The sequence below is a fragment of the Electrona antarctica genome (assembly GCF_951216825.1).
Source record: "Electrona antarctica genome assembly, chromosome: 14".
Taxonomy (NCBI): Eukaryota; Metazoa; Chordata; class Actinopteri; order Myctophiformes; family Myctophidae; genus Electrona; species Electrona antarctica.
In genome coordinates this window covers 15,657,642-15,672,919 of record NC_136795.1, presented here as the reverse complement: position 1 = coordinate 15,672,919, position 15,278 = coordinate 15,657,642, and the positions used below count along the sequence as shown (strand labels likewise).

Genomic DNA, 15,278 nt, shown 5'->3' with positions numbered 1-15,278 from the left:
TCAACACCTCACAACGCCTGTGGAAGGGCAAGGGGGCCTATACCAAGGGGCCCTATACCATGCCTGGCCAACGGTGAAACCCTGTACGTCCACAAACCACAGTTAACAGTTTTTGTATTGAGTTGTACTTGAAATGTACAATGCAAACTGTTAATACATTACTTCAATCAGCCCACAAAAACGAATTTCACCCACTTAAAACTGTGATGTTACAATAAAGCTGATATTTCTAGACCGGTTGCTTATTTCTTTCAAATCTGGCAACACTGTGAAGATGAAAAACCACTGGTTGTGTCCACACACACACAGCAGTCGGCTAAAACCACTGGTCCGGGGAGGGAAGTTGTTCGTCTTATTGCATTTTGACGGCACGAAAAAACAAAAAAGACCCGACTCGAAACCCATCATCATCACCGATTCACCATGACTTCGACGAACATGTTCCAGGGGCTGGACAGCAACAAGCCCAGTTCGAGGTAATAAACACTGAGCCCGGGGTTCACTGTAACTTCACTCGACGGAGTTATGAAGGATACAACAAGTCAGCGTTGCGTTGTTTTACAGTCTCGGCCTCTTTTTTGCCAGCTATTCTTGTGTTTTAGCTCATAGCGGCTAGCTTGTTTCTACCTTGGCCACGTTTCGTTGCTTGTGTAACGCTGGGTTCTTTCAGCAACCTCACACCCCGTCCTCTGCAACGGTTTGTTTGGTGTTACCATAATGTCTGGTCTGGTTGGACTGTGCGTGTATGGCAAGGTTCAACTGGAGCTTTATGGCGAGCTAAGCTAGCTAGTTGGCTAGCTAGTTTAGCCTCTACGGAACGGGTGTTGTGACATTTGGCAGCCCCGTCAGAATCTGTTTCCATGTGAAAGCCTGGTGAGGCGAGGTTAGTTTCCATGTAGTTTTCTGACAAAATTACTGTCAACACTTACCCCATTAGTTTTTACGCATTTTATTTTATAGCGCACTTTTTTTTATTTTTGTATTGTATCGATGTATTCTTCACTGGTTGGGAGTATTAATAAACGAGAATTGTCGCAGTGGAACCTCGTATTTAGGCGTAGCCTAACATTTATACTCGTAGTTGTATTTGATCGATTCTTTACGAGTCTGTCTAAATCTTATGCTAATGTTTGTACGTTAATTGAGAGCTGCTTATTTAGACGACCGTTTTATAATTCAACGATTGGTAAATCAGTCAACGTGTTTAATTTTCTCACATGTAAACCAGAACGGGATGAACCGATGGGGAAACTGATTCTGATGGGGGTACCACATTTGACACACCACTACTACCAGGCGTTGCCCGCGGAGAGATCCGCTGTGTGCTAGTTCGGGACTGCGCTGTGGCCAAGCTCCAGTTTCTTTAAATATTGTGTTTTCAAATTGGCTTTTTGACATTTTTTGTTTGCATTTTTAACGAACTTAAGCCAAATCTAAAGGCTCCTCGATCCATTGAAAGAATCTCCGTGTATATAGCATGACGTGCTTTGTCACTCCCAAGGCATTATCACATCATCACACAACCTCGCCGGGTGCGTCGATCACATAACACAACGTCCCTGTTCCATGTCCCTCTCACTGCCCTCATTTTCCTATGCAAATAATACAGCTCTCTTTTAACAGTCTTGCTTTCAAATAGATTTTTAGACAGGGAAACTATAATTTCAGCCTCTGGCATAGCCCCAACTTAAAAACTGCTCAGACCGTTATTGTTTAGTTTTCTTTAGCAAAGGGCACCGTGGGTGGCAGTAGTGAGCACCACAGTAGACCATTTTTGAAGCCTACCTTAAGAAGGAATTATTTAGTTAGTGTTTGTTTAGGTTTTCCTGGTAAATTGACTATTTCTTTAGCTCCTTTCTCCAAAGCTCTTATATTACATGATTCACCCATTCACATTGCACACACGCATTTGCAAACTGATGGCAGATGAAACAAATAATTTTGGACAGTAGTTCACATGAATGATGCTGTAGTGGCTGGCAGTGGGGTATTTGAGAGCCAGTGAGTCTCTACCTCCGCCACTTCCTCATTTGCGAGGCTTGTGTGATATTGTGCTTATGCTACTGTAAAAAAAGCGTGTCAACTCAATTTCATTGTAACTAAGATATCGATAGAACATTTTGAATGTCATATTTAGCCATACGAGCGCAAATCTCCATTGCGTCCCGCCCAACAGCAACCCCATAGCCTGAAGTGAACTGGATCGGCCAATAGAATGACGGGGGGGGGTGGAGCTAGATTTGAATTCTGTTTGGAAACCTCACTGACTTCTGTGTACAAACACTGGACCCTTGTCTATCTCCTTAAGTGTATTGCTCAAGGACACTTCCACTCACAGCCAAGTGGATCCGTGTATCGAACATTCAGATTCCAAGATGGCCACTCTAACTCCTGAGCCACTGCATCTTCTGAAGGATGGTACTGGTCATCCAGACCAGTATCCTCCTTTCATTAGAACACAGTCATGTTTTCCACTGTCTCACAAAATATCATATGACATCATAGTAGTGTTGAGCTGTGAGTACATTCTGTTGTTTTAGTTGAGTATGAGTAAGATCAGTCATCTAACTTGAAATAAAGCAATTGTTTGTTTCTTGTTACTGCCTCGGCAGTGTATTTCTGTTGTCAAAATAATACAAAAAATAGATACAATTAAAAATTACAGTGCAATAAAAAATAAACCAAAGATCAAATATAAGCAATTGATTCTTCTGAGTGCAATGCTTTTGGTTGATTGTTTTCATTCCTCTCATGCATGCTTACTTCCACTCACGCACATAAAATGTACTATGTTACATTCTGCGTCCATAGACGCAATGGATTGCTAAAGGACGCGATCATATCGCCCCCAGGGGTTCCTGGAACGCAATACTGTACAGAATCCACATCATCCTATGTTATATAAACAATGAAATCCACGTATAAATCGTTGTAGAAACATGATCTAAATGATAATCATAACACATGGGCGCAGCCATCTTGAATTGCGCAGCCTCAGACCAGAGATCTTTGGAGAGAAAGTGCCGTCAGTGGCACGTAACCCATGTAGTGCTCAAGAATGATTGACAAGCTGGAGTGGCCCCATGAAGTGAACAGAGTTGTCGCAACTCATCTAAATGGTGGTGCCTCAGACCATAGACCAAATTCTTTAAGGTCACTTCTTTGAGCATAACTGCGTACATAACTGCATAAGTGCAACACAGCGAAGCAGTGGACATCTCTCTGCCGTGTTCACTGAGCAAACCCGATTGAATGGGTGACAGACTAGTAACTGAGTGTATTCACAGACCCCCACGCGGACTAACACGGACCCCCGCCAAAGTGTTTTCTGTTTGCAATGCATAATACTTTGAAAATATTAAAGTTGTCAGATTGGGAATTGTATTTATTTATTTCAGATACATTTTCTACATTCATATAACCGAAATGGGAGTTAAATGCAATTTGTAACACAAAAAAAAGGCAAAATATGACTAACGTTGAAGTGGGACTCATAAAATGTCCCTGGGACCCATGTAAAAGACCACCCCTGGGTCCTGGGACCAATTTCATTGAAAACCTATTTACATCAGTTAACGCTTTTGGCCAGGTTACTAACCTTGGCTAAATGCTGGAGCTAACGTGACGGGTATAGATGACAACTTTTGAAACAGTATTTTGATTCATTTGTCTATAGAGTGTTGCGGCCTCCAGGAGGTGCCTCCAGTAACCTGTTTGGTGGTTATGAGGAAGACGCCGCACCATCAAGAAGGCCCAATAAGACGGCCTCCTCCGCCATTTTTGCTCCAGCAGAAGAGCCCCAAGCAGGACCCAGACGCTCCATTCCCCCAGGTTAGACTTCTTGCGAGTCTGGGCAAATGGAGTACAGGCAGGCTTATCAGGGTCTCTCAATGACCAGGGTGTGAAAGCTGTCAAAGATCCCTTCAGTATTATTTGCTCATTGCCATCTTGACCTCGAAGGTCTGTATGTTAACGGACCGCTCATTAATCCTCAGCCTCATTGTAATAAAGGGTAACTTAGCTGATTTTGAACCTAAATCCCCTATGGGAAAAATACCCCATGTCATCTGTATTTCTCCTATAAAATGCACACACACACAGACTAATTGTAAAACATACTCTCTCCCCATGCCTTCAGCCTGGTGGAGACAATAAAAATCACACCTATGTGAAGTGAGGGGCACTCTTATCGTCCATCATGACGTAACATGTTGATTTGCTCAGACATTGTCAATGTTTGTTGGCACAAAAAGCCGATTTGCTCAGACACATGACGTAAATTCTCCTTTCATTGTCAATGGCAAATGTGATACGAGTTAGGACAAAAAGCTGTATATAAGAGGGGCTAGCGCCCCTCAAATCTAGGCTAAAAGGATAAAACAAACTCGACTTCACGTAGCGCTGCAATGCTGCATGCACTGTGGATTGTTTACAAAGCATGACCCCAGCAGCTGATAGACCAGGTTTATCTGATCCAGTGTCCGTGAAATTAACTTGACATGTATTAATATTATGTAATGATAAATGAACAAGCTTGTCTCTGTCAACTCTGTCTCTGTCAACAACATCGACTCTGTATGGCACACAACACTTCCAAGTGTACAAACTTACAAGACATGCCCAAACACCCATCCATAATGGCAGTCTCTTTATCAAGCACCACATGAACCTTTTCCAGTTGAATATACGTCGTCGTCGTTGTGCAACAAAGTACAATTTAGCCTTAATGTGAATGTCAATAATGATTCCAATACAGGAAGATTCAACTCTGATACACACCCTCTGACAAATACAGTAATGGATAGTCTTAACACCCCACCTGCAAAATAACATGAAAAATAAAACATTTTGTTTTTAATGCTATAGGTGGGAAGAGTAGTGGAATATTTGGGGATCCTTACACTCCAGCTCAGCCACAGAAACCTGTACCTCCTGGAGGACCATCCAGCAACATTTTCGGGGGACCAGAGCACACCCCTGAAAAAAGCCCAGTCCGAGGCCACCCCAACAAGCCAAAGGTTAGGAAAAGCTTTACTGCGAGTACATTAGTGTCTATTCTTACACTAGGTAAATTTCTGTCATTTAAGGGCTATGCTTAGTGTTCCTGGATCCCAGTGCTTATTTACTCAATTATCTTTAATATATTAAATTCTTTAAAGAACATGTTCATTCCAAGTCTCAAATACATCTCTGTCCCTGCAAGCCACAGGTCCAACTCTGTCTCAAAACACGTGCAATAACGTCTGCAACCCAGAGTCTCGTAATTGTACTAACCATGTGCGTGGTACAGCTTTACCTATAAAGGTGATGGTGCATGCACATCCACTCTAGCTCAGGTGCCTGACAAACAGCAATACAGGAGAAAATAATAGAGTCCGCAGCACTGGTAATACTCGGCTCCACTGATTTATCAAAAGATGCAATGTTTCAATCACTAGGATCTTCAGGATTCCTGAAGAAGATCCTAGTGATCGAAACGTTGACAGCTTTACCTATGACACCCCCACTGGTCCTACACCCACCACCCCTGGTGATCTGTTCGGGTTACATGGATGTTTAATGGCCACAAATCATGGTATGAAAATAGAGGATCGCCCATACCTAGTCCCCCACACACACGCATGCGGCGTCTGTTCTTCAGGTGGTTCTACTCTAGTCTACTCCATTAGTCAACATTACCATGTACACTGATGTGTAAATAGAATATCATGCACAAGCTCCTGAGCTGTGTGTAGTACTGGTGTCATGTGCATTATGTTTAGCCTGCTCTCAGCCTTCTATGTAGTTATCCCCCAAAATATTTAGCAAGTTTATTTTTTGAGTGGTGTAAACCACTCCTACAACTGGCTTTGTTAGTTTACGTGTCTGTCTGTTCGTACCAAAAAATGAGCATGGTTGCTATGGTCACCCAGTTCACACAGGTGTGATTTCATTACGTCAGACATTATGTCAGACCACAGCTGATCAGTCTATATAAGACCTTACACCACTCAGTTCACACGGGTGTGATTCTTTACCTTATTTACCATATTTAATATTTTAGAGTGAATAATTCAAATAATAAATCGAAGGGATGACGGTACCCAGACAAAATTGGAAATCTAATTCAGTGGAGTATATGCTGACCATAATTGGTCATAGTTATTCTGTTATTCTGGTTTGACAAATTAAGAAATGCATGTTAAGCAACTTGTTTTCTTACATTTTATTTTATAGGAAAACATAAGTGTGGTTGCTGAGCCTGAACCACCAGGTGAGTTTTTCTATATTCTACTTTTTAATTTGTGTCTGTCAGCTCTGTCCAGATCAGCACATTACATCACACATGTTAAAGGGTTAGACCACTTTTGTAGAGCTTTGGGTTGTGGGCTTGCAATGATGTAACTCCAAATGTGGACAAGAAATCAAAAATAATTGCTCAATTTTCTTTTTAGAAATTGATAAATCAAAATATGCTCCTCATTGACTTACATTGTACACTGAAACAGCTCTCAAACCTCACTCTTTTAGTATGTATACAAACACAAAGTTGATTCAGACAATATAGACTCGGAGCATCACAAACTCATGCTGTTTTATTTTTTATTAAAAAAATAATTAACGTCCTGTTTTTACTATTTGAAGATCTTTATGTATTTGCTGTATTACCATGTCTTCTGTTCCTGCTTACTGTAAATCTCTCTGGATTAAGTGTCTGCTAAATGCCTAAATTGTAAGATCTGGATCCAGATCCACAAAGCCAGTCTGAGTTTTCTTCCTAATAAAAATGGCAAAATCAACAGGAAGCTAACATTTTTATAAAAAAATAAAACAGCATGAGGTTTTGTGATGCTCTATATTGTCTGAATCAACTTTGTTTGTTTACATACTAAAAGAGTGGCTTTGAGAGCTGTTTCAGCGTACAATGTAAGTCAATGAGGAGCATATTTTGAATTAGCAATTTTTTATTTCTTGTCCACATTTGGACTTACATCAAACCTCTACAAAAGTGGTCTTACCCTTAAACTGAGCTCAGGTATTACGTTCTTACAAATAAGCATATTTCTCGTTCTATTTAATTATTATATTTTGCCTAGAAAATTATGCACATAATGCATGCTATGTCAGAACTGTTCAGTGCAGTTATAACCACAAGAGGGCACTCGCATACATGTAAAGAACAAGCTTACAAAAGTAACATCAGTGGGTGTAAGGAGCAGTACAGCCTTGCTGCTAGTGGGTGTTTTAAGATAAGCTTTTTCAAGTATAAATTGTACTTAAGGAAAAGGTACTAGATTCGAGAATACATTGCAGAGTTTCTTGTTGAATCCATGCACTCAATTGTCATAGTTAAATATACTATATTTTCTCTCTGAGACTTCACAAAATCATTTGTTTAAAGAGAGAAGTTGTGCACATCAGCCAAGATAAGTATTATTATTATTATAAATAGTAATAGTACTGCTTATTTAGGATTTGAACACTGATACAAATTCTGAATTCATCCAAGTATTCCTCACTTACACCTTCTTGTATCTTCAAGTGCCCCAAGCCACAGTTAGCCAAGTGGAGGTAAAAGAAGTGCCTGTTTCCCCACCTGCCGAGCCCCCAGTACCAGCCAAGGAAGAGCCTGCCCCAGCCCCAGTCCTGGCCATGGTGGAGCCTGCCCCAGTCCCAGCCTGTCCTAAGCCAGAGTCCTCCCCACTCAGCACCACTCAGGCTGAAGACCGTAAGGACCTTAAGGACCACGAACCCCACTTGGGGCCCCGGCCTCGCTCTCACAACAGGGTCCTCAACCCCCCAGGAGGAAAGTCTAGTGTTGTATTCTACTGAACACCCTCCCATATGACACTCCCTCCCTTAATTCTGTCTGTGCACCTCTCCCTGTCGGCTGTCGTACTCAACCTATCTCATTCCAACTTTATATTTGTCCTTTCCCCTCCATTTATTTCAACTGTACGATCAGGAATGTTAGCCTCTTATGGTGAATTCCTGATTATGACTGTTGTTCATAACTTCTTGCACTTTTTGCCCCAATCCTTGGCCCTCTCTTTGTTTGTAGCTTTTACATTCTGTGAAACATTTAACAATCATGTGTACAATCAACAAACAGGCTATCTTCAATCTAATTACTGAAACTGACATAGTTCAGTCATTCAATCTCACGGTTACGGTTTCTTTTAGCTTTTTCAAAAAGTTCCATGTTGGTCGAAGGCACGGTTGTTATGTCAAATAAAACAAATTAATGGCTTGTTAAGTGTTCTTGGGCAATGGGCAGACACAACTCCGTTTTTAAGTGGGCCTGTGTTAAATGTTTGTCACCTTCATTTCCATAGGTCATACTGATGAGTAGATAGACCACTCTATGTAATGCTTTAAGATGCCTTAGAGAGTTGATACAATGGTAATGTTTGCAACCAAATGTTTATTTGATTGAATAACCATCAAAGGGATTATGCCAAATAAAAGCTCTGGGTAAGCTTATTGTTGACAAAGGATACCTTGCCATATGATGGAAGTATCACTCTCACTGACTTCACCGTTGCTATCAAGTTTTAAATTTGATTTCCTGCTGTCAGGTTAGAACACTGATCAAGGAGCAACACCAACTTTTTAAACCATGATGGTCGACATTGCCCAGTTCCAAAGTTGCCTGTTTCCTCAAAAAAATGCATTTTAATTTTGATTTTCATGTTGAGGCCGAATGTATTTTGCGGGTATTCTGCTCTGTCGTCATTGCTTGCTCTGGAGAGAAAATGCTCCTCGCTCAGGGTAGGCCTCTGTTTATGTTTTAAATTAAAACGGCTGAACACAAGTGAACTCTGGAAAAGTGCATGGCCGACATAAGGTGTCAAAACTTTGTTTTCACAGACGTACTTCATTTACTGCACATGTTCACGGTATTCAAGTGCCAGCCTTTTCCCTTGAGTGTCGATGTGCCTGGCAGGCAATGAGCACAGCAGAAGGACAAAAACAACCTGTGTATTGCAATAAAAATGTTATTTTGCAGCTTGAGTTTGTGTGTGACTATAATGGTACAGTTGAGAAGAAGTTGTATTTATGGTGTTTAAATGTTAGCTTGAGACCCAAAAGATACTACTTTTTTTTTTGGCTCCCTGGGAGCTAGGGATGGAGAGAAAGAAATCACATTTCATCATCCAGTCTGTTGCCGTGTACTAGCAGGCAGATTGTACTAGGCCATAAGATGTTCCAAAACCTTCCAAGAACAGTAATATATATTATCATATACAGTAAATATTTAAAACTTTTAATGTTGAACATAATCAAAAAAGTTGAAGGGTAAATTTAAGTGTAAAAAATACATCTTTGAAAGAAAAAACATGCTAGGTGACCAGCCTGTCACCGCTTGGGGTGGGGGTCCTTGAAATGAAAATGGTGTGTGTGACACTGTGTGTGTGTGTGACACTGTGTGTGGCAGGCAGCCTGGGGAGCAAAGCGTGCTCAATGCATTTGCATTTGTGTGAATTGAATTGTGTGTGTGACGTCAGCACATACACGGTCAGCTGGCAACAGTGTTGCCATGTCTGCTTATTATAAGCAACATTGGGCTTCTTTTTCTGTAAAGTTGCTTGTAAAAATGGAGCAAACCCGGTAGTTGCGGGTTGCGGTTTTTTGGTCTTGTTTCCAAAACTATGGTTGTTTCTAAAGTGCTCCCCCAGACCCCAGTTCCAAATGTTTTAATTGAATAATAAAAATAGCCGATGCATATAGGTCTAAACAAGTGCTCATGAGTCATGCAGTCATGACTGAGACTGAGTCATGTGTGGGGCCTAGTTGCTTCTTTTGGGATTGTTTCCTGGACCAGGTTGCTTATTTATCCCTCTCATAAAATCTGGCAACACTTGTCAGAATTGAAGAATCCAGGGAGAGTCCCGTTCCGTTCCGCTCCAGTCCGTTCCCCCGTAGCGCCGCCGGGAGACATCGCTGGCTGTGCTGCTGCCGCCGCGCTGTGAGCCAGCATATCGTCGGCATTCATTCATTCACCATGGAAGAAATGATGTTGTGAAGTGGCGAACTGGGCGTCGGCCGGCCAGGGGGTAGGGTAGGGTAGGGAGCGCCTACATCTATTTATTTACATATTTATCCATTTATTTATTTATTTATTTATTTGAGTCTGCTGCCAGCAGCCAGACAGTAATGGCTGAGGTCCACCGTTGCGGCTGCTGCTGATAGAGCGAGAGAGAGAGAGAGACAGAGAGAGAGAGAGAGAGAGAGAGCGAGAGAGAGAGAGAGAGGCAGGCAGCAGGTGCATTATCATTTCGGTATGGACTCAGCAGCGGCGAGGGCCGATCATCACCCACAGGCTGGACAACGCTTAGCGCAGCATCGCGCCCGGGATTGGACGTTGACGTCGAGGAGGAAACGGTAGCTGGCCTGGTGGTGAAGAACCGTTTCTTCTCATCGAGGCTGCGGCGCAGCCGTGGTGCCCGAGGCGGCGGAGGACGGGAGGAGGAGGAGGAGGGGGGCTCCGGCCTCTTTACATCAAAATATAGGTTCTAAATATTTCACTATACCCTGCTTCAAGGTTATGCGCTGTAAACACAGCCGTCGTCACGTTCTGTGGCAATATTTATATTGTAACGTGATCGGTCCTGGCTGAAATATGCCATAAATACAAATTTCTTGTTTCCATCAGGAAAAGACTGTGATTAGCCTACATGCCTCCTTTTCTTTTACGTTGATTGGATCGCAAAACCTTATAGCCTAGCATAATACAGTAACAGTACAGTATAGGCCCAGCTGTTCGACAGCAACATCTCCTGGAACCTGAAACCACCACCACATCATCAACATCATCATCCAGACCGCTCGCCAAGATGATGGAGCTCCAGTTGGACGAGGTGGTGTACCAGGAGGACTACGGCTCCGTGTCCGTGATGTCGGAGCGCGTGTCGGGCCTGGCCAACAGCATCTACCGGGAGTTCGAGCGACTCATACGCAGCTACGATGAGGAGGTGGTGAAGGAGCTCATGCCCCTGGTTAGTTAATACATCTAAAATAAAATAAAAATAAAATAAAAACCCAATCTGGGAATAAATTCCTTATCAAGAAATGTCTTCACCAATGTGTTTGTAAAGGTCTAGGCTACTCTAGTGACACGTCTCACTGTCAAAGACACTGTGACACTGTCAATTTCCCTAGGGGAATCTGTGACAGATGCAGAAAGTTGGGGTACCCTAATGATTGATTGGACACTAACAGTTTGCATGGGCAAGCAGTGAGCACAGGGAAGTACAGTGCAATACAATACATAGTCTGCTAAAGGATGGATCCAAGAAAGACTTTTTCTATTGAGTGTGCTTGAAATGTACTGTAATTCTGCAAACTGTTAATAAATACTTCAATCAATCAAATCAAACAAAAACGGAAAACCACTCCTTGGCAGAAAAAGTCCATCTTCCAGCTCATTGCATCCAATATCCTACATATAGGCTATGCTTTTCCAAAACACATTGGTGAAGAAATGTTTTGTTTTATATATATATATATATATATATATATATATATAGTTTTAGGGGCGATAGCCCCTCCAATGTGCAACTAATAATCAATCATGCAATATTTACTGTCTCGATGGTACACAACTGCATAGAGTTGACCAAATCAAATATCTTGGCCTCTGGCTTGACTCATGTCTATCACACAAATCATAATGTCATATAGATAACATAGTCAGGAAAATCAACTTAACCACTGGTGTTCTACCGTAACAGTGCTTCACATTTACAGTAAGAAAGAAACTTGTTCAACAACTCATACTACCAATTCTTGATTATGCTGATGTAGGTTATCAGAATGCCCCCAAAACAAACATTCCTCTTAACTCAATATAAAACCGTTTATGCAGATTTATTCTTGGTTGGCCATATATGACCCATCACTGTATCATGTACGAAAATCTCAACCTGCCATCTCCTATCTCAAGAAGACAGCAGCACTTATCCACAGTATCTGAAACAGCTATTGCTCACAGGTTTACTTTAACATACCTAAATAAGTTCATTTATGTGTAAAGCTCCTTCTAACTGGAACAATGCACCTGTCCATATTTGTTCAATAACATCTTCTCAATTGTTTACTCCTAATGAAGACAATTTCAGACATGCTCCCCCGTGGCGTACAAAAGCAAACAAAATAAATGCACCCCTCAGTTCACACAAGTGTGATTTCTTAAATATCCTCCGCCTAGGTGGTTAACGTGCTGGAGAACCTGGACGCCGTGCTGACGGAGAACCAGGAGCACGAGGTGGAGCTGGAGCTGCTGAAGGAGGACAACGAGCAGCTCATCACGCAGTACGAGAGGGAGAAGGCGCTACGGAAGCAGGCGGAGGAGGTGAGCTCATACACAGACTAAACGCAAGCAGGGGTCTTTTTCCCCCCCAACGTTTTTTAGCCCAAGCACCCTTTAGGTCAGTGGTGCTCAACCTGTGGCTCGTCAGGACACCCTGGGGTGTTCGTACATGATCTGTGTGTGTGTGTGTGTGTGTGTGTGTGTGTGTGTGTGTGTGTGTGTGTGTGTGTGTGTGTGTGTGTGTGTGTGTGTGTGTGTGTGTGTGTGTGTGTGTGTGTGTGTGTGTGTGTGTGTGTGTGTGTGTGGAACCTAGTAGCAGATCTACTAGGTTGCTATTTTCACAATATTTATATGTGGAACCGAGTCACACTAAATTGAATACCGCAACTCCTACAATTCACAATGACAAGTGCTTGTCAGGGTGGGGTCCCACAAAAAGTCTAAACATAATCATAACATCATAGGCTAGTTTCCTAGAGAAATGTCTTGTATAAAAGTCCACATTTGCTTTTTGACATTCATCTGCTTTTACCATTTTGGCAAGAGAGAAATAAAGAATTCTCATTTGAGAGTTGTGAAATAGTGTTAGAGAACACACTGGCACAGAGGTCTAACTGACCACTCACCGTTGTAATATTGGTCAGGACTTCATTAATCTTCTAAGTAGCATATGGCCAATTATTACTCGACCCCCACTAGTACTACTAAATTATAATAACGATATATTACTGAAGATGTTGCACACCATACATTGAGTACTACAAATAATAAAAGCAGGGGATTAATAATTCAGATCCATGGTGTACACATATTTGGGCCCCACACACAAGCTGATGAGATAAGTAAACACTACTGCAGGGGGTGAGAAAAGCCATGCGCTTTGAGCTTGTAGAACAGCTATTTCCACTGTTATTGTAGTATAGATAGAAGTATAAAGTAATTAAATGTGTTATTTATCATATCTTCCCTGTGCAACTTTTGTTTACGAAGCCTAAAAGCCAAAAATAAATTATTGTATCATAATACATTTATTCATAATGTTAAAGTTCAACAACAGAAACACAGTTAAATCATTAATCACAATTATTTGAGAGATAATTAATCCTCAAGTAATATATAATCGTGACAGCCCAAATTTAGATTCGTATTAGTGCTCAATGCTTTGCCGGTTTGCCCCCTGTCAAAAATGGAAGAGGCCTGGGGCATTTGTGACATGTTCCTTTTGAAGATGTGTTGGTCATGGTATCCATAGCAATAAGCATCATCGGGGCCATCAAAGTCTGTGGCTGTGAATATAGCAGCTTCGGTTGTCGGTTGACTGATGAGAGATTATTTAATCTCTCATCAGTCCTTATCAACACCATGCAATGCAGCCAGTACTATGGACATTACCACATACTGACGTTGTTATCAGACATTTTCCAACGTGGTTAGAAAACGTGGTTAGAAAACCGGTTGGTTGTGTTGTCCGACTATTACTAACCGTAACCCTAAATCTAACCCTAACTCTAACCCGAACCTCAGTCTTAACCGTCCACGTACGGCCCCTAACCTTATCAGTCTTAACTGGCCATGTAAGCAGTTTCACTATTTTTCGCTTCGGCGGCAGTAATTTCACTTCCGCATTTCCTAGACGCCTACTCACGGTAGGCAGTATGTGCCTGCATTGCATGGTCTAGACAAGAACATATGGTGATTATCGGTTGATAACATTCAAAGCGGGTGGTGACTGGTGAATACAGACTTCGTGTGTGTTGTGTTATGACCTGCAGCAGTGGTTCCCAGGGGGCCGGGACCCCCAGGGGGTACCCAAATTAATTGGGGTGTGGGATGATATGTGCAAGTGCAACATTGTTTTTTCACTCAACAGTAAATAGACAACTAATATATAAGTATGAAGTGTTTATAAGTGGTTCAACTTTAGAATATATTGGTTTAAATCTTTGGCATTTTCGTACCTGGCTGTCATATGTACCTATTCTTATATTATAATTCAGGCATTCTTTTTCTGTTGTTTTCTGCCAGGCAGGTACTGTATCTGATATTCTGCTATGTGCAGTAGGGGAATATCCAGGTTGACAACTTTGATTGATTGATTGATTGATTGAAATTTTTATTTCACAGTATGCAGAATGGGTACATTTAAAACAAAAGCAAGTCAATACAAAACTGTTACTGTGGACGACACCATGATTAAGCATTACGCTTGTTTACAATAGGGTCCACTCCACCATCTACTAGTCGACAACAACTCGGTCAAGCCAGTGAACGGAAGCCACCACACCTTTGCTCAAGTTAGAGTGCTAAATTTGAATGTGACAAATTACACAGAGATATAGCTGTGTGTGTGCCTGGCAGAGAAGCATGGTGGGGGTTGGGATGAGTCGTTGGAGCTGGGGGAATCATGGTAAATCAATAGTACACAGAGGAGCACATTGAGGACGCCTGCTTTTCTAACCTGATTTGTGCTTATGAGGAGAGTAACAGAGAGGCACAGAGCCTGATGTATCTGAGAAAAATAAATTAGTTCACTTCAGTTCATAAAAACAAAACAAAAGAGATAATTGATGTAACATATTCCTGTGCCAGAAATGCATGTGAGAAAGCAATTATGGATTATAGTTCTCAGTCGCCACGACTGATTTCAATCATTTGGATTCCATAGAAGCCAGCATGTCTCAATGTGTCTCTGCTACGCATTGAGAGCTTGTAGATAGGCTATTTTCGATTATCATTTTAGGACTAAAGCATTTTAAGTGGTCAAATTAACTATCAATATGTTGAGATTCAGAAGCATCTGGCTTCCATAAAATCTTAATTGTCTCGGTCGGATATTTCACATAAAAGCAAAGGTTAAAGCCTCGATCTGTGATTTCTTCACCTGGTTGGCACTGGCAGTATGTGGAACAGCAGGAACAATGTACTAAAACAAAACATCATAATTTGACATACCGAATATTGTGTTAATTGTTTAGAAATCAGTGCT

The 15,278-nt window shown here is 41.6% G+C and overlaps 2 protein-coding genes across 2 annotated transcripts in view; both read left to right on the top strand.

Annotated features, from left to right (window-relative positions):
* The first annotated feature begins 272 nt into the window (after positions 1-272).
* Positions 273-8,988, top strand: jpt2 (Jupiter microtubule associated homolog 2). Its single transcript, XM_079519490.1, has 5 exons — positions 273-476; positions 3,677-3,831; positions 4,867-5,018; positions 6,217-6,253; positions 7,523-8,988. Exons 1-5 carry the CDS (start codon positions 424-426, stop codon positions 7,810-7,812), a joined length of 687 nt encoding a protein of 228 aa, XP_079375616.1. The 5' UTR covers positions 273-423; the 3' UTR covers positions 7,813-8,988.
* A 910-nt stretch (positions 8,989-9,898) lies between these two features.
* mapk8ip3 (mitogen-activated protein kinase 8 interacting protein 3) overlaps positions 9,899-15,278 on the top strand; it is a gene marked incomplete at its 3' end in the record, with an annotated part of 40,068 nt that continues 34,688 nt past the window's right edge. The window contains exons 1-2 of the mRNA XM_079520694.1: positions 9,899-10,979; positions 12,191-12,334. Coding sequence (XP_079376820.1) covers positions 10,818-10,979; positions 12,191-12,334 — 306 coding nt within the window. The 5' untranslated portion in view covers positions 9,899-10,817. The remainder of the gene's footprint in view (positions 10,980-12,190; positions 12,335-15,278) is intronic.

Coding starts and splice junctions, on each gene's coding strand:
- jpt2 (XM_079519490.1), top strand. CDS start 424: ATGACTTCGACGAACATGTTCCAGGGGCTGGACAGCAACAAGCCCAGT. Junction 477..3,676: donor AGCAACAAGCCCAGTTCGAG/GTAATAAACACT, acceptor ATTTGTCTATAG/AGTGTTGCGGCCTCCAGGAG. Junction 5,019..6,216: donor GCCACCCCAACAAGCCAAAG/GTTAGGAAAAGC, acceptor TTTATTTTATAG/GAAAACATAAGTGTGGTTGC.